The sequence below is a fragment of the Notamacropus eugenii genome, chromosome 1 (genome assembly GCF_028372415.1).
Source record: "Notamacropus eugenii isolate mMacEug1 chromosome 1, mMacEug1.pri_v2, whole genome shotgun sequence".
Lineage (NCBI taxonomy): Eukaryota > Metazoa > Chordata > Mammalia > Diprotodontia > Macropodidae > Notamacropus > Notamacropus eugenii.
The window spans coordinates 472433966-472457205 of NC_092872.1; the positions used below are offsets into that span (position 1 = coordinate 472433966).

General features: G+C 36.4%; 1 protein-coding gene across 2 annotated transcripts in view; it reads right to left on the bottom strand.

The window, feature by feature from the left end:
* LOC140519350 (liver carboxylesterase 1-like) overlaps positions 1-23240 on the bottom strand; it is a 77237-nt gene that overhangs the window by 19703 nt on the left and 34294 nt on the right. For both annotated transcript variants that reach the window (XM_072632257.1, XM_072632256.1), the window contains exons 6-13: positions 20532-20636; positions 20109-20213; positions 18285-18323; positions 14104-14244; positions 12849-12929; positions 11492-11639; positions 10630-10761; positions 24-96 (exon numbers count right to left, since the gene is read on the bottom strand). In XM_072632257.1, coding sequence (XP_072488358.1) covers positions 24-96; positions 10630-10761; positions 11492-11639; positions 12849-12929; positions 14104-14244; positions 18285-18323; positions 20109-20213; positions 20532-20636 — 824 coding nt within the window. The remainder of the gene's footprint in view (positions 1-23; positions 97-10629; positions 10762-11491; positions 11640-12848; positions 12930-14103; positions 14245-18284; positions 18324-20108; positions 20214-20531; positions 20637-23240) is intronic.

Below are 23240 nucleotides of genomic sequence, written 5' to 3' on the forward strand. Positions count from 1 at the left end.
TCCCACTTTGTTACTAGTCTTACCCATTACGAGCAAAGTTGGCCCAATATTTCATCACTATCCTGCTAATTTGCTTCTCTTCTTCTGGGGAACCATCTGAAAATGAGAATTACAGATTTTAGAATGTTACTAGGAGATGCTGAAGGGCAAAACTGTGAAATTTATCTTCAGTGTCTATTCCACTTTGCTTTGCTTTCACAACTTGTTTCCTTTTAGAAATAGATTTGTGCTTTGTTTTTAACCTTCCAAATTTACAGATTACTCACTTAGTAAGAAGCCCCTTGTAACATTAAAAATTTAGCAAAACCATTAATAGAGTGAAAATTTGTTCAAAATATCACATCTGTAGAAACACAACTATCTTCACAAAGAAATGTCTATTTTTTGTATTTATTTAATATTTAATTTCTCTACAGTTACATGTAAAAATAATATTTAACATTTGTTTTTAAAAATTTGAGATCCAAATTCTCTCCCTTTTTCCTCATGTTTCCTCATTGAGAATACAAGCAATTTCACTTAGGTTATATATGTGGAGTCATGCAAAACATATTGATAATAACTCATGTTATGAAAGAAAACAAACACAGGGGGAGGAGCCAAGATGGCGGAGTAGAAACACACACATATGCTAGCTCCAAACCCACAGCCCATAAAATATCTGTAAAGAAGAACTCCCAACAAATTCTGGAGCAGCAGAAGCCACAGAACAATGGAGCGGACAAGATTTCTGTTCCAGAGAGCCCTGAAAACATGATGCAAAAGGTCTGTAGCACCCCGGACCTGGAGCAGAGCCTAGCCCTGCCTTGGCCGCGCAGCACCAAGAGGAGCAGATCAGAGCAGGCTTCAGGGACGGAATCTCCAGCAGCCGCTCAGGTCCCTCCACCCACAGGTAACAAGGGTCAGTGAGAGAGTCTTTTTGGGTGGCTGACAGGAGAGTGGGGTGTCCCCGTGGCTCGGGCCCCCTCAGGAGGCAGCAGTGGGGTGGCAATGGACAAGGGCTCCTCAAGCAGGCAGGAGCCTGGATTCATTGTTGAAGGTCTCTGCATAAACCCCCTGAGGGAACTGAGCCCCATGAGGTGGCCCTGCCCCTCCCTGAGCACTTGAACTTAATCTCACACTGAATAGCAGCCCCGCCCCCACTGAAAGCCCTGAGGCTGAGGAGGAGCATTTGAATCTCAGACTCCAAACTCTGGCTGAGTGGATGTGGAGGCAAGGTGGGGGTGGAAAGAAAACTCAGAAGTCAAGTCACTGGCTGGGAAAATGCCTAGAAAAGGGGAAAAAAAAAAAGACTATAGAAGGTTACTTTCTTGGTGAACAGATAATTCCTACCTTCCTTTCTGATGAGGAAGAACAATGCTTACCATCAGGGAAAGATGCAGAAGTCAAGGCTACTGTATCCCACACAACCAAAATAAATATACCATGGGCTCAGGCCATGGAAGACCTCAAAAAGGATTTTGAAAATCAAGTTAGAGAGGTGGAGGAAAAACTGGGAAGAGAAATGAGAGAGATGAAAGAAAAGCATGAAAAGCAGGTCCACACCGTGCTAAAGGAGACCCAAAAAAATGCTGAAGAAAGTAACAGCTTGAAAAATAGGCTAACTCAATTGGCAAAAGAGGTTCAAAAAGCCAATGAGGAGAAGAATGCTTTCAAAAGCAGAATTAGTCAAATGGAAAAGGAGGTTCAAAAGTTCACTGAAGGAAATAGGTCTTTCAAAATTAGAATGGAACAGATGGAGGCTACTGACTTTACGAGAAACCACGAAATCACAAAACAAAACCAAAAGAATGAAAAAATGGAAGGTAATGTGAAATATCTCATTGGAAAAACAACTGACCTGGAAAATAGATCCAAGAGACACAATTTAAAAATTATGGCACTACCTGAAAGCCATGATCAAAAAAAGAGCCTAGACATCATCTTTCATGAAATTATCAGGGAAAACCTCCCTGATATTCTAGAACCAGAGGGAAAAATAAGTATTCAGGGAATCCACAGATCACTGCCTGAAAGAGATCCAAAAAGAGAAACTCCTAGGAACATCATGGCCAAATTCCAGAGTTCCCTGTTCAAGGAGATAATATTGCAAGCAGCTAGAAAGAAACAATTCAAGTACTGTGGAAATACAATCAGGATAACAGAAGCAGCTTCTACTTTAAGGGACTGAAGGGCATGGAATATCATATTCCAGAAGTCAAAGGAACTAGGACTAAAACCAAGAATCACCTACCCAGCAAAACTGAGTATAATACTTCAGGGGAAAAAATGGTCTTTCAACAAAATAGAGGACTTTCAAGCATTCTTGATGAAAAGACCAGAGCTGAAAAGAAAATTTGACTTTGAAACAAAGGAATGAAGAGAAGCATGAAAAAGTAAACAGCAAAGAGAAGTCATAAGGGACTTACTAAAGTTGAACTGTTTACATTCCTACATGGAAAGATAATATTTGTAGCTCTTGAAACTTTTCAGTATCTGGGTAGTTGGTGGGATTACACACATACACACACACACACACACACACACACACAGAGAGACAGAGAGCACAAAGTGAATTGAATAGAATGGGATCTTATCTTAAAAAAATGAAACTAAGTGGTGAGAGAGAAATATTTTTGGAGGAGAAAGGGAGAAATGGAATGGGGCAAATTATCTCTCATAAAAGAGGCAAACAAAAGACTTTTTAATGGAGGGAAAAAGAGGGGAGGTGAGAGAAAAACATGAAGTTTACTCTCATCACATTCCACTAAAGGAAGGAATAAAATGCACACTCATTTCGGTATGAAAACCTATCTTACAATACAGGAAAGGGGGGGAGAAGGGGATAAGGAGGGTGGGGGGGATGATGGAAGGGAGGGCAATGGGAGGAGGGAGCAATTTGAAGTCAACACTCTTGGGGAGGAATAGGATCCAAAGAGAGAATAGAAGCAATGGGGGGGGGGGCAGGATAGGATGGAGGGAAATATAGTTAGTCTTACACAACACGACTATTATGGAAGTCATTTGCAAAACTACACAGGTATGGCTTATATTGAATTGCTGGCCTTCCAAAGGAATGGGTGGGGAGGGAGGGATGAAGAGAAGTTGGAACTCAAAGTTTTAGGAACAGCTGTCAAGTACTGTTCTTGCTACTAGGAAATAAGAAATACAGGTAATGGGGTATAGAAAGTTATCTGGCCCTATAGGACAAAAGAGAAGATGGGGACAAGGGAAGGGAGGGATGATAGAAGAGAGGGAAGATTGGTGATAGGGGCAATTAGAATGCTTGGTGTTTTGGGGTGGGGGGAGGGGAGAAATGGGGAGAAAATTTGGAACCCAAAATTTTGTGAAAATGAATGTTAAAAGTTAAATAAATTAATTTTAAAAAATGAACAAAAAAAAGAAAACAAACACAAAAAAGCTCAAGAAAAATAAAGTGAAAAAAAAATGTTGTTTCATTCTGAATTCAGACACCAACAGTTTTTTCTCTGAGTATAGATAGCATTTTTCATCCTCAATCCTTAAGAGTAGTTATAGGTTATTGTATAACTGAGAATAGCTAAATCATTCACAGCTGATCATCTTACAATATGGCTATTGCTTTGTACCCAGTCATTTCTCTTCGCATCAACCCATGTAAGTCTTTTTAGGTTTTTCTGAGAGCATCTTACTCATCATTTTTTGTAATATAATAATATTCCATCATAATTATATACCATACCTTATTCAGCCAATCCCCAATTTGTGTGCATCCCCTCAATTTCTAATTCTTTTTTCTAATTAATTAGTCTATTTTTAGTTTACAACATTCATTTCCACAAGATTTTGAGTTCCAAATTTTCTCCACATCTTTCCTCTCCCCCATCTCAAGACAGCATGCATTCGGATTACCCTGTCCCCCAATCTGCCCTCCTATCTCTCAGACACATACGTACCCTCCTTTATACCCTCCCCCACTATTTTCTTGTAGGGCAAGATAGATTTCTATACCCCATTGCCTGCATGTCTTATGTTCTAGTTCCATGTATAAACAATTTTTAACATTCATTTTTTAAAATGGACCTCCAAGTGCTCTCCATTTCTCCCTCCTCACTCCCTCTCATTGAAAAGACAAGTAATTCAACATAGGTCGTACAAGTGTAATTATGCAAAACACTTCCGCAATAGTCATATTACGAAAGACTAACTATGTTTTCCTCCATCTTATCCTGCCCTCCATTTGTTTTATTCTCTCTTTTGACCTTGTCCTTCCTCAACAGTGTTTACTTCTATTTACTTCCTCCTCCCATTTGCCTTCCCTTCTATCAATCCCCACTCAGTTTCCCCCTTCCCCCAAACTTTCCTATAGGGTGAGATAGATTTTTATAACCAACTCAATGTGCATGTTAAGCCAAATTCAATGAGAGTAAGGTCCACTCCTTCTGTCTCATCTCCCCTCTCTTCACCTCCATTGTAAAAACTTTTTCTTCCCTTTTGTGTGTGAGAGGTAATTTACCCCATTGTATTTTCCCTCTGTTTCTTGCAATATATTCTTCACACCCCTTAATTTTACTTTGTTAGATATCATCCTTTCATATTCAACTCACCCTGTGTTCCCTGTATAATATATGTATGTATACCTTCCAACTATCCTAATACTGAGAAAACTCACAGTACTAATAGAAACAGTTCAACTTTAGTAAGTCCCTTATGATTTCTCTTTCCTGTTTACCTTTTCATGCTTCTCTTGATTCTTGTATTTCAAAGTAAAATTTTCTATCCAGCTCTGTTTTATTTTTTTCATCAAGAATACTTGAAAGTCCTCTATTTCATGGAATGACCATATCCCCTTCTGAATATTATACTCAGTTTTGATGGGCAGGTTATTTTTGATTTTAATCCTAGCTCCTTTCACCTCTGTAATATCATATCCCAAACCTTCTGATACCCTAATGTAGAAGCTGCTAGATCTTGTGTTGTCTTGATTGTGCTTCCACAGTACTGGAATTATTTCTTTCCAGCTCCTTGCAATATTTTCTCTTTGACCTGGGAACTGTGTAATTTGGCTACAATATTCATAGGAGTTTTCCTTTGGGGATCCCTTTCAGGAGGTATTTAGGATTCTTTCTATATCTATTTTACCCTCTGGTTCTAGAATATCAGGGCAGTTTCCCTTGCTAATTTTTTAAAGATGATGTCCATGCTCTCTGTTTGATCATGGCTTTCAGGTAGTCCAATAATTTTTAAGTTATCTCTCCTGGATCTATTTTCCAGGTCAGTTGTTTCTCTAATGAAATATCTCACATTATCTTCTATTTTTTTCATTCTTTTGGTTTTGCTTTATAATTTCTTGAATTTTTCATGAAGTCATTAGCTTCCATCTACTCTATTCTATTTCTTAAGGAATTATTTTCTTCAGGGAGCTTTTGGACTTCTTTTTCCATTTGACCAATTCTGTTTTCTAACATATTCTCCTCAGTGGCTATTTGGACCTCTTTTGGAATTTGGGTCAGTCTGTTGTAAAGGTGCTATTTTCTTGAGCATTTTTTGAGTCCTCTTTAGAAAGCAGTTAACTTCTTTATCATGATTTTCTTGCAACACTCTCATTTTTTTTTAACAGTAAGGACCCGGAATACACAGCAGGGCCTGCTGTACAGGTTCTTAGATCTGCTTTTCTAAGAGGAAAGCAACTTTTGTGGGATCAATAATCTACTTTAATGAAGTACATAAATCATTCACTTAGTTTGGGGGGGAAAGTCAGCACCCTAAACTTCAGAGAAAATACAAAGAGAAATTACAAGCATAAATTACAAACAAAAAAACCAACAGCCAGGGCTTCCAACTGTCTGACCATAGACAATACATATATTGCTAACAGTGAAAGAAGCACCAACATGTGGGTTTTCAAAGATGAGGAGGATGCTCCTTAGCAGCTACCCATAGTCTCATCTGGTGCATGAACCTTCTTCGAACAAATAAGCTCCAAAATAAACTTTTCAGAGATGGAGGACATGACTCAGTGCCTTATTAGAAATTAACAAAAGGTATTTGAGGCCTATTAATAGTCAGGGAAGATCTTTAATTCTTTCCCCCACCCATCATTAACCTTACATTAACATTACATTTCTATTCTCAATTTTTCTTCTACTTCTCTTACTTGATTTTCTAAGTTCTTTTTGAGTTCTTTCATGGCCTGAGACCAATTCATATTTTTCGTGGAGACTTTGGATGTAGGAGCTTTGACTTTGTTGTCTTCTTCTGGTTGTATGTTTTGATCTTCTTTGTCACCAAAATAAGATTCTGTAGTCTAATATCTTTTTTTCCCCAGTTTTTACTCATTTCCCTAGCCAAACACTTGACTTTTTAATTCTTTGTTAAGGTAGTTCTCTGCTTCCAGTGGGGTTAGTGTTAGATGCTTGTTCTCCCCACAATCTGTGGGCAAAGAGCTCCCAGAACAGCCACTGCCACTGCTGCTGTAGTTCTTATGGTTCCTACTCTCCCTCTCATATGCTAGGTCTTTGGCAGGACCACACTACTCTTTCACACAGGTCCAACAGGTTGTTTCCATTGACCTTCCAAGTTGTCCTCGATGGTTTAGGGCTGAGGAGTCTGGCAATCACCACCACTGGCAGTGATTCAGTCTCCCCAAGGCCTGCTCAGGCCACATTTGTGCTGACAAATTTCTAATTCTTTACTCCCCAAAAAAGAGTTGTTATAAATATTTTTGTCCATATAAGTCTTTTTCCTTTCTGTTGTTTATCACGTTGGGGATAAAGATCTAGTTGTGGTATTGCTAGGTCAAAACATATGCATAATTCTATAACCCTTTGGCCACAGTTCTAAATTACTCTACAGAATTGTTGGATCAGTTCACAACTCCACAATGGTGCATTACTGTCTCATTTCTCCCACATCCCTTTCACCATTTTCATTTACTTTTTCTGTCCCATTATCTAATATAATAGATTTGGGGTAGTATCTCAGAATTGTTTTAATTTTCATTTCTTTAATCAATAGTAATTTTTTTTTTCATATGGCTATAGATAGCTTTAACTACTTCATCTGAAAACGGATTACATCTTTTGATCATCTATCAATTGAGGAATGACTTATTTTTTTTTATAAATTTAACACATTTCTCTATATGTTAAAGAAATGAGGCTGTTATTAGAGAAACTTGCTTTATTTTTTTTCACAGTTATTATTGCTATCTGTTTTCCCCCCATTCCATTTCACCTTCCCCTGTTTATTCTATTACCTCTCTTGTTTCACCTTGTCCCTCCTCAAAAATAATTTGCTTCTGATTATCCCTTCCCCCAATCTGCCCTCCCTCCTATAACTCCCCATTTCTCTTATCACCCTCCACTTCTCATCCACCATACATTTATTCTATTCTCTCTTTTCACCCTGTCCCACCTCAAAAGTGTTTGCTTCTGATTACTCCCTCCCCCTATTTGCTATCCCGTATATCAGCCCCCTCTCTTATGTCCTTACCCCCTACTTTCCTGTATGGTAAGATAGATTTCTATACCCAACTGTGTGTATATGTTATTGCCTCCTTAAGCCAATTCTGATAAGAGTAAGGTTCACTCACTTTTCCTTGCTTTCCCCTCTCCCCCTCCATTATAAAACTTTCCTTTGTCTCTTTCATGTGTGATAAGTTATCCTATTCTACTTCTCCTTTTCCCTTTCTTCCAACACCTTCCTCTCTTACCCCTTAATTTTAAGTTTTAGATATCATCTACTCTTTCTTCCACTGCATTGTAAAAGCTTTTTCTCACCTCTTTTATGTGAGATAATTGGCTCTATTCTACCTCTTTCTTTTTTCTCTCACCCTTTAATTTTAGCCAACCTTCTCTTAACCTTAATTTTATTTTTTGATATTAGCCCATCATATTAAACTCAACCTATGAAGTTTTTTTTATTGTTAATAAAAGTGTTTAGATACATAAATTTCCTTCAAAAATTACTTTGACTCAATCTCAAAAATTTTGTTATGTTGTTTCACTGTTGAAATTATCTTTAGTGAAATTTCATATCATTTCTGTGATTTTTTCTTTGACTCAACAGTTTTTTTTAGATTTAACTTACATAGTGTCCAGTTGATTTTTAATAATTCTACCCTTAATTCTGCATTTAACATAATGGTATTGGACTACTATCAATAAAGAATATAATATTTCTGCTTTGGGGGAATTTGTTTGTGAAGTTTTTATGCCCTTAAATAAGATCAGTTTTTGTAAAGCCATGACTTTCTATTCCCATTTAATATTGATCAGAGATCTATCATATTTAATGCTTCCAAAATTCAATGAATGTTATTAACTTTGTTCTTATTTTTTTTTTTTTGGCTTAAATTTGTGTAGTGCTGATAAGGGCACATTAAGACCTCTCATTATGATGGTTTATTTATCTTTACAATTCATTTGTTTTTTACTTTATGAATGTCTATTTATAATTCATTTGGTTTTCATATTAAGAATGTATAAACTTTCATATTTTGTTTATGCTTTAATATAACCATCATTGTATATGTTATTATTCAGGAAAATGTAGTCTTCTTCCTCTCTTAATTATATTTTTTCCATTGCCTTATAAAAAATAACAATTGCTACCTCTATTTTATATGTGTGTGTATGTGTGTGTTTGTATGTGTGGCATTTAGTTGCCAGAAGTGGGGAAACTGAGGTCTTGAGGACATATGTGGCCTTCTAGGTCCTTGGATTTGACCTTCTGACTGAGTCCACGTTTTACAGAACAGATACTTTTATTAAGAGGATTTGTTCTGTGAACTTTGGACTCAGTCAAAGGGCCACACTTAAACAAGTAGAAGGTCACATATGACCTTGAGGCCACAGGTTTCTCAACCCTGATATTTGAGGCATAATCGATTTTGCCCAATGCCTTATTCGAACTGTGTTTATCTTTCTGTTTCAAATGTGTTTCTTTTAAACATCTTGAATTTTGCTTTCAGATGCATGCAAAATTATTGTTTTAAGGGTGAGTTCATCCCATTCACATTCAGAATTTTTATAGTTAATTGCTTATTCCTTCATTCTATTGTCTTATTTTTTTTCTGTATTCTTTTCTTTTCCTGTTCATGTCAAGTTTTTTTGGCTTTTTTTCCCTTGTTTTAACTCATTCTTCACTATTGTCTCTCTAAGTTAAAGGTTTCTTTTGCTTATACCTAACCTTCTATCAATACACTTTCCTTTTTTTTATTATGCTTTCTCTCTTCCTGTGCCTATCTAAATCTTTGTTGAATTGAATATTGTTCTACACCAAATTCTTGTGTGTTCTTTTCACCATTGACCAGCACACATGAAAATGAAGTTTGAGTGAAATCTTCTCCTGCCACCTCTTTAATGTTTCAAATAGCTTTACTCCAAATTCTGATTGTGTATCTTTAAAACAGTCCCCTCCATATTTCCTCTATTTAATCTTACTGCATCCTCTCTCCTCTACTGCCTTTGGTTATTTCCAATTGGGAGTCCTCTCTTCCTCCAAATTTCCTGTCCTTTACATTACACGGTACTCTTTTATTTTGTACACTCTCTATGGACTATACATGGATGGAAAAGTAGGGAAAAATAGCAAGGCAAAAGCTCCAATATGAAAGAAGGGGAAGTCCTATGCTCATAGCATGGAATTTGACAGCACTGGTGGCTTTTTTGACTACAAAGCACAGAGATTTTTCAAAAGTATGTCATTATTTGCTCTCCTAATCTCATTACCAGGATCTCTGATAAAAGAACAACCATCAAAGAGAATCAAACCCCTAAAACACAACTATCTGGAATGTTTGTAGCATTTTGCTCATCATACGAGAATCTCAGAGCTAAAAGAGTTCTCAAATTCAATCTAATTCAACTAATTCGGAACAGGAACATCATTCTTGTCCTAATAAGTGGTCATCTAGTCTCTGTTTGAAGACTTTTAGTGCTGAGTAACTCATTACCTTAAAAGACAGAACAAGAATGCTTTCAGATAGGCATATCTTTTGGTTATATTACCTATTACATTTGGTTCTACCCAAGCAGAACAAATCTAATCCCACATGATAACCCTTTACTGTATGTTCTTTAAAATAGCTTTTCGTTATTTGTTTGAAAAGTCTTCTCCCTTTCAAAGGAAACATTGACTGATCCCTTAACTTTTCTGAAATTGTATGATCTTAAGGGACCTCCCCAATCTGGATACTCTATTCTTGATTTTCTTATGCTGTCAGTGTACTCTCTCAGTATTCAATAAAATACTAGAGATGTGGTATGACCATGAGTGAGTAAAGCAGGACCAACAAATGCTTTATCCTAATCACCATGCTCACACCCTCATCACATCCTCAGGGAAAGAAAGTATCCTGGTTCAGTTGTGACATTTGAGTTTTGGGACAATAACTTTGGTATTGTGAGTCTGAGGCTGAAAAACAGAGTTTGTTCTAGTTCCAGATACATCATGAATCTGGGGTAACTTGACTCTTGGTGACAGAGTAACCTCCTCTATATTATCCTTTCTATCCCATAGAAGTATCGTGAGAAATGAGATAAAAATAGAAAAGCACTTTGGTAATCTAAAGAAGTTGAACATATATAAGGACTAAAAGTTGTCTTACAGAAGTGACCAGTAGGTAATATTTTGATGGAGCTTTTGTAGCAAGCAAAGATTCATTACCTCTTAAAAATGGAGATCCAAAGACAGAAAAGATGTCATCTCCATGGTCTGCTTTGACCGTTGCTGGTTTTAACTTTCCCCAAACACTTGACCGATGCTGAAATTCATAGAAGTAAGTGGGTGCACCTGAATCTGAAAGGAAAAAAAATTGGAGGAAAATCCTAGAGTTCTTTAACACAAATGGAACATTCTGGGTAACCTTTGGAAAGCAAAAATAAATGCTTGTTTTCTGAGATATCATTTTAAATAATTGGAAAACCTAAATCCTTGGGATATAATACAATTAGAGCTACCAAGAGAAGTGTGCAGAACGATGGTCAAAATTAGAGGGGGTGTCCTCTTTTTTTTCTGAAGGTTACCATCTATCCTATGGTAGTTTTTTAAGAACCTGATCCCTGACTTCCTGATCATAAAAAATTAAAGCTTGTCACAAACATAGAGGTCATCCTGTCCAATCTCTCTCATATAGAAATATCATTGGTGCCAAGAAAATATACAGTCATCCAGTTTCAGCTTAACAAAGGCAGTTCAATCTAGATTTCCATGCAACAGGTACAATTACCATACTGCCCTTCCCAGTTGACCCATAAATCAATAGACTGATTAATGGTATCTTCTCACAATCTGTTCCTGTCTCTACCATGTTTCCTTTCTTTGTACTGCATATTTTCATCTAGGAAGGATTTGAAGTTAGGTCTTCAAAATCCAGTACTCTTTTCACTACATGGGTAGCTGTCTAATCTGCCTCTGGGTATGGTCTGTCCAAAGTAACTCTGGAATTATCTAATATCTTAAATAAACCTGAAAGGAATATTCCTGGCTTTATCATCAACCCCTTCTTTCATATTCACCCAAAACTCACCCCTGTGAAGTCGACCCAGAGTCACAGTTGGGATCCAAAATGTCAAGTCTCCTAGCATTTCCAGAAATTGGCTTTTCTTTAAAATGGGATCATTTGTCCCTCCAAGATACTCTTCAGTTATCATTGGAGTAAGAACTTTGGGGATTTTCTGTAATGGTCAATGAAACAAGAAATGAAAAGTGACAGAACATTCATTCATTTATTTATCTATCAATTAATTAATCCATCCATGTATCACTTTATCTCTTCTTTGACTTGATGCCTTATTTAAGGTTGCCACAAGTAGCATCTTTCATAATAAAATTGTCATTGCATTATAAACCAACTTTGGTATGTTTTGAATCTCATCTAAAATTCTTCAAGCAAATCATCCATTCATAATGTTGCTTTTTAGATTAACTTTCTCAGAAATGTTTCATCCAAAATCATGTTTTTCATGAAATAAATTACTAAAATTTGGAAAAAAATATGATTATTTTGAGAACTATTACTTTGTTTTTGAGACTGTTTGCTAGACATTTTTAAGAATAAAAGAATGAATTAGACAAGTTCTTTCAGCATGACACAATAGATGAAGTTTTGACCTAGAAAGCATAGAGATCTGGGTTCAAGTCCTGAAACTTTTACTGTGTACATACTATGTCTATGACTGTGGCTGTGTGACTATGCAAATTATTTAACTTTTATTTCTTTAACTTCTCAGTACTCTAGGCTCTCCTACAAGACTATAAGCTACAGAGAACTTGCCAATTTGAATTGGTAGAACTATCCTTATTTGGATTTTTTTCTACCAATAAAATCATGTATCAAGTACTACATCCATACTGCCTTCCCAGAGTTTATAATCTAAGAAGGAGATAAAACAATGACACACATAAGCATAATGTAAAGTATATTTGTACAAATGCTTAAGAAAGTTATAACAATATGCTATTTTACTGTTTGCAACGTGGGCAAGAATATTCCCAACCATTGGAGTTGTTGGTTAGAGAAGATATGATAAATTCACTTCATGCATTATCTCACTGGTTTTTACCTTAGAGGTGGGAGGACCACATCAAAGGTTTCCATATTCTAACCTGAAGAGACAAGTGCAAGTTAAACTCCGTTCTTTTATTGTTTTGTGTCTGACTGGAGATTGAAAACAAAATGGTGCAGTGGAAATTGTATTGGAATGGGCATCAGGAGACCTGGGTTTAAAGTCCTAGCTCTGCCACAGACTAGATATGTGACCTTTGGGAAATTGCCTCCCCTTTTTGGGCTTCAGTTTTCTCCAATTATCAAATGAAGGCAATAAACTAGATGGGCTTTAAGTTTCCTTCCTAGATTTTATATTTGATGGTTCTAGGTTTCTTACAAGAAGTGGGTAAGAATGCCATAACAGTTCTGTAGCCATTTCTTGGTCAAGTCCACTCTCTGATAAAGGATATCCCAGAATCTGTATAAAAAATGAAATTTTACACAACATATTAATGGTTAATGGGGAAAGAAACATTGAGAGATACAAATGAGGAAAAACGTTTTTATTCTACTTTTAACTTTGAAGTAAAGTTCTCTGATGTGTTTGATCAATTAAATGGATTAAAATGACTTACCAAATGTCCTAGGAAACTACAAGAGCAAAAAGATGATAAAAATATGTTTCAAATCCTAAAAAGAACAGGCCTCACTTCTACCCCATTGATAGAAACATCCATTGAAACTGGGATTCCTATAGTACCCAGAGGGTTAGCCAATGATAACCTTCTAGATTCTTAACCATTAAAGCTTACCTAGAAATAAGACTTGAAAGGGGCTAACTGAGAGGAGAACCATAATCCTTTAGATTATTAGAATTCTTCTTATTAGAATACAGATGGCACTGGTAGAGGCAATTTTGAACCATCTACATGTGAATAGCTATCATTTATCTGAATGAGTTAGCTGAAAGACTCCTTAATCTAGTCCAACCAACTTATTTTACAGATAAGTAAATTTAAGTTCACATAAGAGCACTATGTGACTTGGGCAAAGTCACATTAGTAGTATCAGAGCCAGGATTCAAACCTATGTGTGCAGATCTCAGATCTGATGCTCTCACACAATGTCACATTTGTGGAGGTGGGAAGAATCAAACACAGAATTTCATACAAAACCTTTCCCATTTTATTGGGAACAAAATTTGAAGAAGGATAAGGGCATTGTGTATCTTATGGGGAGGGAGTGGGACACCAGGTGGGAAAAGACATGAGCTCTAAGCTTTGTCCTGATATCATGGACACTATATTAACATAAGACAATCTCTTCTTTTCTATGGACCTTAGCTTTTTTCATCTGAAAGATAAGAGGTTTGGACTTGATGTCTTTCAGCTTCAATGTTCTAAGATTCTTTGAGAGTGCTAGACACCAGTTTTGACTCTGCAACAATTGAATAATTGTTTAGAATAATTCCTTAGAAATGGAGTCCTGTTCTGGGTGAGAGAAGTGTAGAGTTGTTAACTCAGAATCAAGAGCAAACCATCTCTGCAGAAGAGGCCCTGCACACTGAAGATTTAATTGGGGTGGGGGAATTTCTGTTTCTAGAGAAAGAAGGTGTAGAACACAAGATTACAGAACAAATACAATTCTCTCACATTTGGAAGAAACCAGCCAAATTCATGATTGGTGATTCCCATCATATAGGGAATGTTCTTGAACTGCTTTTCAGCTAAAAGCTCTTTCGGACTTCTGGGGAAAAATACTCCATCCACAACTGCAGGTGGGAATAGAAATTTCTGGAAGAAAAAAATAGTAACACAGTCAGTTTCTTTCCCCAACCCAGAGTGTTTTTGTTTTTTATGTTGTTTTTCTTTGAGTTATGAAGGGACAGAGTCATAGCATCCTTTGGTGAGGTCAATGGGGAAAAAGACCTGCATCTTTACTCTAGGTGTCCAAAATGCAAGGACAGTAGTAGACAGTTTCTTTATCTTGACAATAAATTGATTGTATCTTAGTCAACTACTTCTGGCTTTATTACAATTGATTTCAAAACAATGGATCAGAACATATACAAAGTCACTATAGTAGATAATATGGGCAATAGCTAGTATGTGGGAAAGGATGTATCTTAAACTTCATCCTTATTAAGGTGTTATCTTTACTCTGTATGAAGTGAAGTAATTATTGAATGATAATACATTGTTTCCTCTTTTTTCAAGATCAAGTTTAGGTGCCACTTATGCCATAAAGACTTTTTCAATTACTCTAGTTTATATGAATTTCTCTCTCTTTGAAAATTGCTTAACATTTATTTGGGGAGGTGGGGAGAAGCCCTGAACTTGAAAGAAGAAGGCTAGAATTTGACCCATGGTCCCAACATTTCCAGTAAACTCACTTTGACATATCATTCATTCCCTTTAAATGTGAATTTCCTCATCTCTAAAATGGGGTGATCCTTGTATTATGTACCTGTATTCTGTATTATGAGGAAATAAAAACAATAATCGCATACATGCAATGATGATCTGGTATCATAACATTTTTACATTATCTAAGACTCAGTCAACATGTGTGCATTGCATCTAATTGTTTCATCTGTTCTAACACAGAATTCTAAAATGTCAGAACTGAGCATTTGTAATAACAGCACAGATGTTATCTAATCTAGCTTATACTTTAATATGAATGTCCTTTATAACAACCTAAAAAGTACTCATCCAGGCCTCACCTCAATGCTTCCAATGAGGGGAAACTCATTACCTTTACAATCAACTACTTACACTTTTGAGTAGTCCTAATTATTAAGTATGTTAAACCTTTGCTGTACATATTCTTCCCATTGCTCTTAGATGTGGTCTATGGAGTCAAACTAAAAAAATAAAATAAAAATGCTCTCCCACATGAGAGTCTATAAACTACACAAACACAGCTACCAAGATCTTGCTATTTTATTTTCTAGGCTGACCATTCCTCATTCCTTAACCCAGTCTTCTACTGTGTAAGCTAAATCACTTTCACCATCCTGGATGCTCTCTTCTGAAAAATTTTAGGTTTGTTGATTTCCCTAATAAATGATCATCCCTAGGAATGAACAAAGTGTTCTAAGTATGGTTTGCCCAGGGCAGAATGCAGAGAGTCTATAACTGCCTCATTCTTGTAAGTTTTGCCTCTGTAAATGAAGCTTATTGGCATAGCCCTATAAGAGCTCCAAATTATACATGGAATGATTGTGTATGTGTGTCTGTGTGTACAGATAACTGAGGATAATGACAGTCATCTCTGGAGGGGGGGAGAAAAAAAGAAATTTGCATGACAACTATTATATATTTAAAAGGAATAGCAACTTGCACATAATAGATTTGCAGTTTCATGTAACAGATTTCCAACTTAAGCCAGTGAAGAAAATTATAAATAACTAAACTGGTATTTTGAAGCTATTCCAGGGAAAGGAAGGATTACAGGAAGGCTAGAATAGCTGCTTAAGGTGGTTGAGACAAGAATAACTAAAAACAGAGGGAAAAGGTATTTAATTCTTTTTTTTTTCCTTTTCTTCTCTACCAAGGAGAATGACCTTTGCATTAAAAATGACAGGAAATAAGTGGCTAATAGTGAAATAATACTGGAGAAAAGTAATAGACAGAAATAAAGAGACAGTAAGAGGACATTAGCTGTTACCCCTAACAAAGTGAAAAAACCTGGTTCCTATGAACTATGACACTGGGTACTGAAAGAACTAGAATATGAGATTGCTGAACCATTGTCTATGATGTTTGAAAATTTGGGGAGAATAGAAGAGGTATTGTAGAAATAGAGAAGGGAAAAGGTAGTCCTACTTTAAAAAAAAAGTAAATGGAAAAGAACTGCAAATTACAGGATGATAGGAATGATTTCCATTCCATGGGAAAGTCTAGAATGGATTATTAAGGAGATAATTAACAAAGAAAGAGCTGATAACAGAGCCAGCATGGACATATTAAGATCACTATCCTTCTTAGATTATTAGATATTTTTCACAGGGCTTCTATATTTGTGTTGAGTTGAAGGGCAGCTAAGGGTTTCCACAATGATTGTAAAGACTTTAAATCAATATCATATAAAGATTGGTTGAAGTCATAGAACATATTTAGCTTGCAAGAGATAAGACTTTGAGGGACTCTAATGGTAGCAATGTTCAAGTATATGAATAACTGTCTGGTAGAAGAGGAGGGTAAAGTCAGAAACAATGAGTGGAATTTGACCAAAAAAATCATTTTGATATCATGTCAGGAAAAAATATTCTTAATAATTAGAGCTGTGCAAAATTGGAATGGGCTTCTTTGGCTGGTAGTAATTTCTCCCTTAGGAGAGGTCTTCAAGAAGAGGTTAGATTACAATTCTTTTAAGGGATGGATTGAACTGAAAGTGTGCTAAGGGTCCTCCCAACTCTTAAATTCTGTGATTCCATGAATCAATGAAGAAAATTGTCCATGGTATAAGTAAACTACTTTTATATTAACAAATAGCATCAACATAGATTATTTGATTTGGCTCTCAAAACACTTTAGAGGTAGACACTTTTACTCCACTATTTTATAGATGAAGAAAATGAGGCTGTAAAGGGTTATAGAAATCATGGGACACAGAGCTATAAGGGACTTTGAAGATCATATAGTCTAACCTTCTCATTCACCAAACATTATATTCTATAGGTATATATCAAGTACCTATAAATATGTACTAATTATATATAGATGCCAAAGTCAAAACTCAAACAGTCATTGTCCTTAAGAAGTTTACATTTTTATCTGTATGGTAAAAAACTCTGCATCTCTTTCTTTTACAGATGAAGAAATTGAGTCTCCAAGGGGAGACTCATGGATTAATCCCAACTCTCCTGATTCCTAATCCAGGACATTTTCCATGAAAGCATACTGCTACCAAGGCAAGCAAGACTGCACAAGTAGACTTTCACTTAAAGATGGAAACTGAAGCAATAACAATAATCATTACAGTATATACAAAACAGGGCTTAATACAGGAATGAAGTGAGGAGCTGGAATGATTCAGGAGTCTGTACACAGAGATTGTTGAGTTGGAGTGAATTTACTATGATAGAGTAATTAGTCCAAAAAGGACTCCATGGACCAGGTGGGATTTTAGGAAGAGATTGAAGAAAGGACAGGCTTGAAGAGTCTTTATTTTCAATTATCTAGGACGCAACTACCTTTAAAGTGATAGTAATGAAAAACGTAGAGCTAGGGAGAATCTTGATTACTGCTTAATTAAGTGAACAAGGTTTGGATTCTCAGATGGTAACCCTCAACTCTTTTCATTTAATAATTAGTTCAAACCAAAGGTCTCCTATAGCAGTTACAAGCAACTAGGAGACTAATGAGATCAAGATCGATCTTCATTGCCTAGAGCATTGACTTCCAATTTGAGACCTGTAGAAGGTATCACTGGCCTAGTTCAAGTATTTTTCTAGTCTAAAATATTTTTCAACCCCAAGTTGAATAATTTGGATACACAAAGTTTCTTTTGGCCATCCTCATCTTCAGGACAATTTTATTTTGGCAGGAAAGGAGAAGTAAGACAAAGTTTTATCAAAGGTTCTTAACCTGCCTTACATTAATTATTTTTAATATTTTGATAACTGTTTTAAAAATAATTGGCTTCACCTATAATCATACACAGATAGTAAATGTCTGAGGTCAGATTTAAGCTCAGGAAGATGAATCTTTCTGACTCTATGTCTGGCACTCTATCCATTGTGTCACCTGGGTGCCCTTCATGTTTGACTGGAGCTCAAAGTAACCAAAAGTTGAAGTCTGCAATGAAAAAAATAAAAATACCTTACCTCTGTGGGGTCTCCCAGGAAATCCATGTGGAAAAAATCCTGTAAAGGCAAACAAAAGAAGGGTGGGAGAAAAGGCTTCCTAGAAAAAGCTGATCTTGCTACTTCCCCTGATAATTGGATTCATTTTCACAGTATTTTCAAGATCTTCAGAAAGGAAGTGAATAGGTTTCTGGGCCCCTATACAGCCTGGCAAAGCCAAGCCAGAAGAGCCACAAAAAAAGTAACAAGGAGCCTAGGAAAACAAGATTGGAATCGTGTTTCTCCCTCTTATATAAACCATCCTTTGGGAAAAAAATACATGCACACATATGTATATGCATATATATATGAAGGAAATTTTCCTAGAAATAATTTTTAAAAGATGGTATTTTTTCTCAATTTTTCATGTCTAATCTTTCATTGCCAATGCCTACTCCCCAAAACATACTGCCTCCTTTTCAAGAAAAATTGAGGAGGAAAAAACAGTATCATCTATTCACATAAGCCTGCAATAAAGATTGTATTTAGTGGAAATTATCCCATTATCCCTGAAACTCATACGGAAACAATATAATCATTGCATTTTTAACACATCAGAAGGTCCTGGTCCTTGATCTACATCACTACAATCTCTGAATTCTTGTAAATTAAGGGTGAGGAGACTGTGACCTCCAGGCCACATGTGACCCTCTTTGTCCTCAAGTGCAGCCCATGAACTGAATCCAAACTTTATGGAACAACTCCCCATAATAAAGGGATTTATTCTTTAAAACTTGAACTCAGGCAAAAGGTTGTACCCAAGAACTTAAGACCTAAGTTCATCCATCTCTGACAAACTGGTTCCATATATACAAAGCAGAGAATTACAGCAATTTTGCAAGTCATTTCAGGTCCAGCAAACTACTTTGGCTTCACTTGCCTAGGAAATCTCCCCAATTTGCTTGGAATTTCAGTGAATCTAAATAAATATCCCAAGATTGTGTTTTGTCCTGTATATATAGACATAATTTTAGTCCTGGGACAGATTGACTTCATGGATAAAGTCAGAGAAATCCTTGGGGGATGACCCATGTGGTAAACATTTCTTTTTCAAAAGAAAGCAACTATCCATTAGGTTCTCTGAAGGGCCCACAGGCCCTTCTCTGCCTCCTTCCTTACCTTAGTCCATCATTATAAGAACAAATTCTCAAAAATATCTGACTCTGTGATGTCAGTAAGTAGAGAGGACTCAAGAACACTTCTGACCTAGACCATCTCAACAGATCATTGAGATCAGGAAGATGGACATTAGAAATGAAACCCAGAAACCTGAGCATGACTAGATGCTTTTCAAATTTACTAGGATGAATGGAAGGGACTTTTGTTAAAATTGAAGCTGTAAGGTTAATTGGAGCTGTATAATAAGGAAATCAGGGCTTTTACAAATAATATGATAATTTATACAATGTTAACAATACTTAGCATCCTTCAACAGAGAAACAACCAACTCTAGCATTCAGTGAACAAAAATAAATGAGGAAAACAGCTACTAGATGGTATGCTAATTGCATTATAAGAAGTAAGCTCTTTCTTAGCAAGGAGAAACATTTCGTCCCCACATGTCCATGTGATATTGGGGTTTGAAGTAGTATGTTTCTCTGTTTCCACTAAGTGCCATGATGGCCAGCTAACGGCTTTAATGAAAACACCTTCCTCAACAAATACAGCTACTTATAATTCTGGATATCAGAGCATCTCAGACTGGGGAGACAATTTATGTCTCTTTCGGGAAACTGAGAGACTGAAGAGATAAAATACAATGAAAATTGTTCAAGGGCAGGAGATAAGAATTATGAAGTCATATACCATCTTCTGAGTTATACTTAGGATCTCCTCCTCTGTCTTCTGCCGCATACAGTGAACCATAATGGCTGATGTAGTTGTCTTACATCCAGCAAAATTGGCTATTCTCTGAAACAAAGAAAGAACACATTTTTGTGAACAGCCCACCTGGATAGACTAGATCTATCAAAACCGTGGTGTGCCTGCATGTAGAACAACTTGGTATATGGACAATGTGCTGAATCTGGATTCAGAAGACTTGAGGTCAAATTTTGACTTTGTCCCCTTGATTCTGACATGATGTGAATAAGTTACTTTGCAACTCAGGGCCTCAGTTGAGGTGGTTAGTTAGATTAGTTGTTCTTCAGTGTCTCTTCCAACTTTAACTCCTCTAAGTTTATAAATGGAGACAAAATTTTGAAATGACATATAATAAAAGGAACCTACTTCAGCAGCTGGTTTGATGTTGGAGCTGAACAGAGATTCCATAAAGAGAACCCCACTCTGGGAAATGGCCCGGTGGAAGAGATCCTTGGTCAAAGGAGACAGTGTCTGAGAGAAACAGAGGGGATATAGAATTATGATTGAAGAACAGAACTGTAATTAGGGTAGGACAATCATCTCTCTGTCCTAGGGAATGAAATGTAAAGCTTATTGACAAATTCTGTCTTCCTTCACTAGAATAAAGTAGCAACAACAACAACTAAGCTTAGTACCTAGTTTAAAAAAATAGTTAAAATAGAGACAGAGGCCTCAGTATAATATACAGAAGATCAGCCTTTAAATCTTGTTTTTCCTCTGACACTCACTGGCTGTTTGACCCTGGACAAATGACAAGCTATTAGTATCCTCAGGGAGTTCTCAACTAAAAGGTACAGAATAATTGATGATTTCCATTGTTCTCATCAGGAGATCTCTATTCTAATTAAGTCACAAATTTTAACAAAAGCGTTGAAATAAAAAACCACACATAGGCCACACTTCCTCCTGTTGCCTATCATACCCCATGTCCAGTCATCCAGATGAATATCAGACCACTGGACCCAGATGGCTCTGGAGGAGAAAGTGAGGCTGCTGGCCTTGCACAGCCCTCCCTCCCTCAAATCAAAATCCACTACAAGTCATGTCATCATCTTTGAGAATGAGGGACAAACATAACAATATTCTATCCTAGCTCTGCCATTTTTCCCTACTCTCAATGGAGCCCTTCTCAGAAGCAGTTTCTGATTTATCTGAGTATGTTTTGTTTCCCTCCAGTAGAATGAAAACTTGAAGGTTGAGACTGTTTCTTTATGCCTTTGTATTCCAGTAGCAAGCATAGTGCCTTGTACATAGACTAAATTTAATAGACACTTGTAGAATGAAGACATGAATCTATCAAGGTGTGTCCCTTCATAGGGAGTTTTATCCTTAGTATCTTTCCTCTCCAGTTTTCTTAAAATATTAATTTGAGGACATATTTTATGCTACTTCAGGTGACAAATGACTCTTTATAGCATAATTTAAGAGAACTGATTAGGTGGATCAGGCAAAACCCACTTGGGCTCAGGAAATACCACACAATGACCACTTAGTGAAGTGAGACTGATAAATAAATTCAGAATTCTTTTAAAATCCTTGGTGAAATATTTTCAGTGTTGTTTGTGTATAACCATAGAATTTAGCTTATCAATGAGATCCTCAAAATTTGAAATTAGTAACATAAGAATCATGAGTTTCATCAGAAATATGTAGCAGACTGGATTATAAAAATCCTGAGAAAACTGTGAAGATGGATTGTTTTCTCCTAGTACCCATCAACTCCCCTGTCTATTCCCTTTTTGTTTGTTTATTGACTTCCATTCTTTGCTTTTCCAAAATTCTGTGTTCTCAGGATCTCCCCCTCTCTCCCTATCAAAATCTCCTCTTAGGAAAGCTTATGATAAATATGTTCCAAGGAATCTTGGTTTGGGCCTTACCCTGGTCAATAGGGTAAACTCGGGAAATCAGATGAAGCCTAATGCTTTGAATACAGCCAGTACTGACTGAAAACTTTGGCACAGATTTTGTAGACAAGAGGAACTTTCTTCTATATAAAGGCAAAAATTGCTGATTAGTACAAGTAGGAGGAAATGAGTTTGTGTAGCATCAACTTTTTCCTTGTCTAAGTATGATTATGTAATGGTATTTACAGACTACTCTTTCTTGCAAAACTGTTGCATAATTACCCGAAGATCAAGCAAGCTTTAAACATATAATCATTAAGGCTAATTTATACAATGTCAATAGCCAATCAGATTTAATATGATACTCCTCCAAGGAAAATTTACATTTTAAGTGAGCAATAAATCTTAAAGTAATGAAATAGTAATGTTAAAACAACAGAAATCCAATGATTGGATCCCTTTTTGGCTATTCCACAAAAGCCTGGAAATCATGAAGTCCTAGAAACTATGACTGCATATAGGTCGAGAACAGTTCTGTATCCAGATGGTACTAGTAAGCTATGGTTGTAATTATAAATTTCTGGGATTAAAGTCAAGTAGTAAGTCAAACAAGTTCTGGCTAATTCACTGAATGGTTCAAAATTTAGCCAAAATGGGGAAGCCCACAATCAACATAGCCATTTCTCACACATGCCCCTTTCCCTCCTCTGACACTGCAGCTATTGTGGTACATTCCCTCATCTCCTTTCACCTAAACTATTGCAATAGACTGCTGATTAATCCTCCTGACACATGTCTGTCAAAGTGAGTCCTAAAGTACAGGTCTGATCATGTTACACCTTCTCCCTTCCAAGTCAATAAACTCCAGTGACTCCCTATCACTTTTAGCACAAAATATAAAACTCTCTGTTTGGTTGATAAAACCTTCCATTACCACCCCTTCTGTTGTTTTCTTTCATCTTATAACCCCATTCCTCAAACACTATGTGAGTCAAGGACAATAGCTTCCTTTCTCTTTGTTCCTTGGACAAGATACTCCATGATTCAAATCCAGGTATTTTCACTGACTGTCCCCCACGTCTGGAATGCTCTCTCTCCTCATTCCCACTTCCAGGTTTCCCTGACTTCTCTTGATTCCAAGCAAAATTTCCATCTTTTAGAGGAAACCATTCCCATTTCTCCTTAATTCTAGTGCCTTCCTTAATATTGTTTTAATACTTTCTCTCCCATT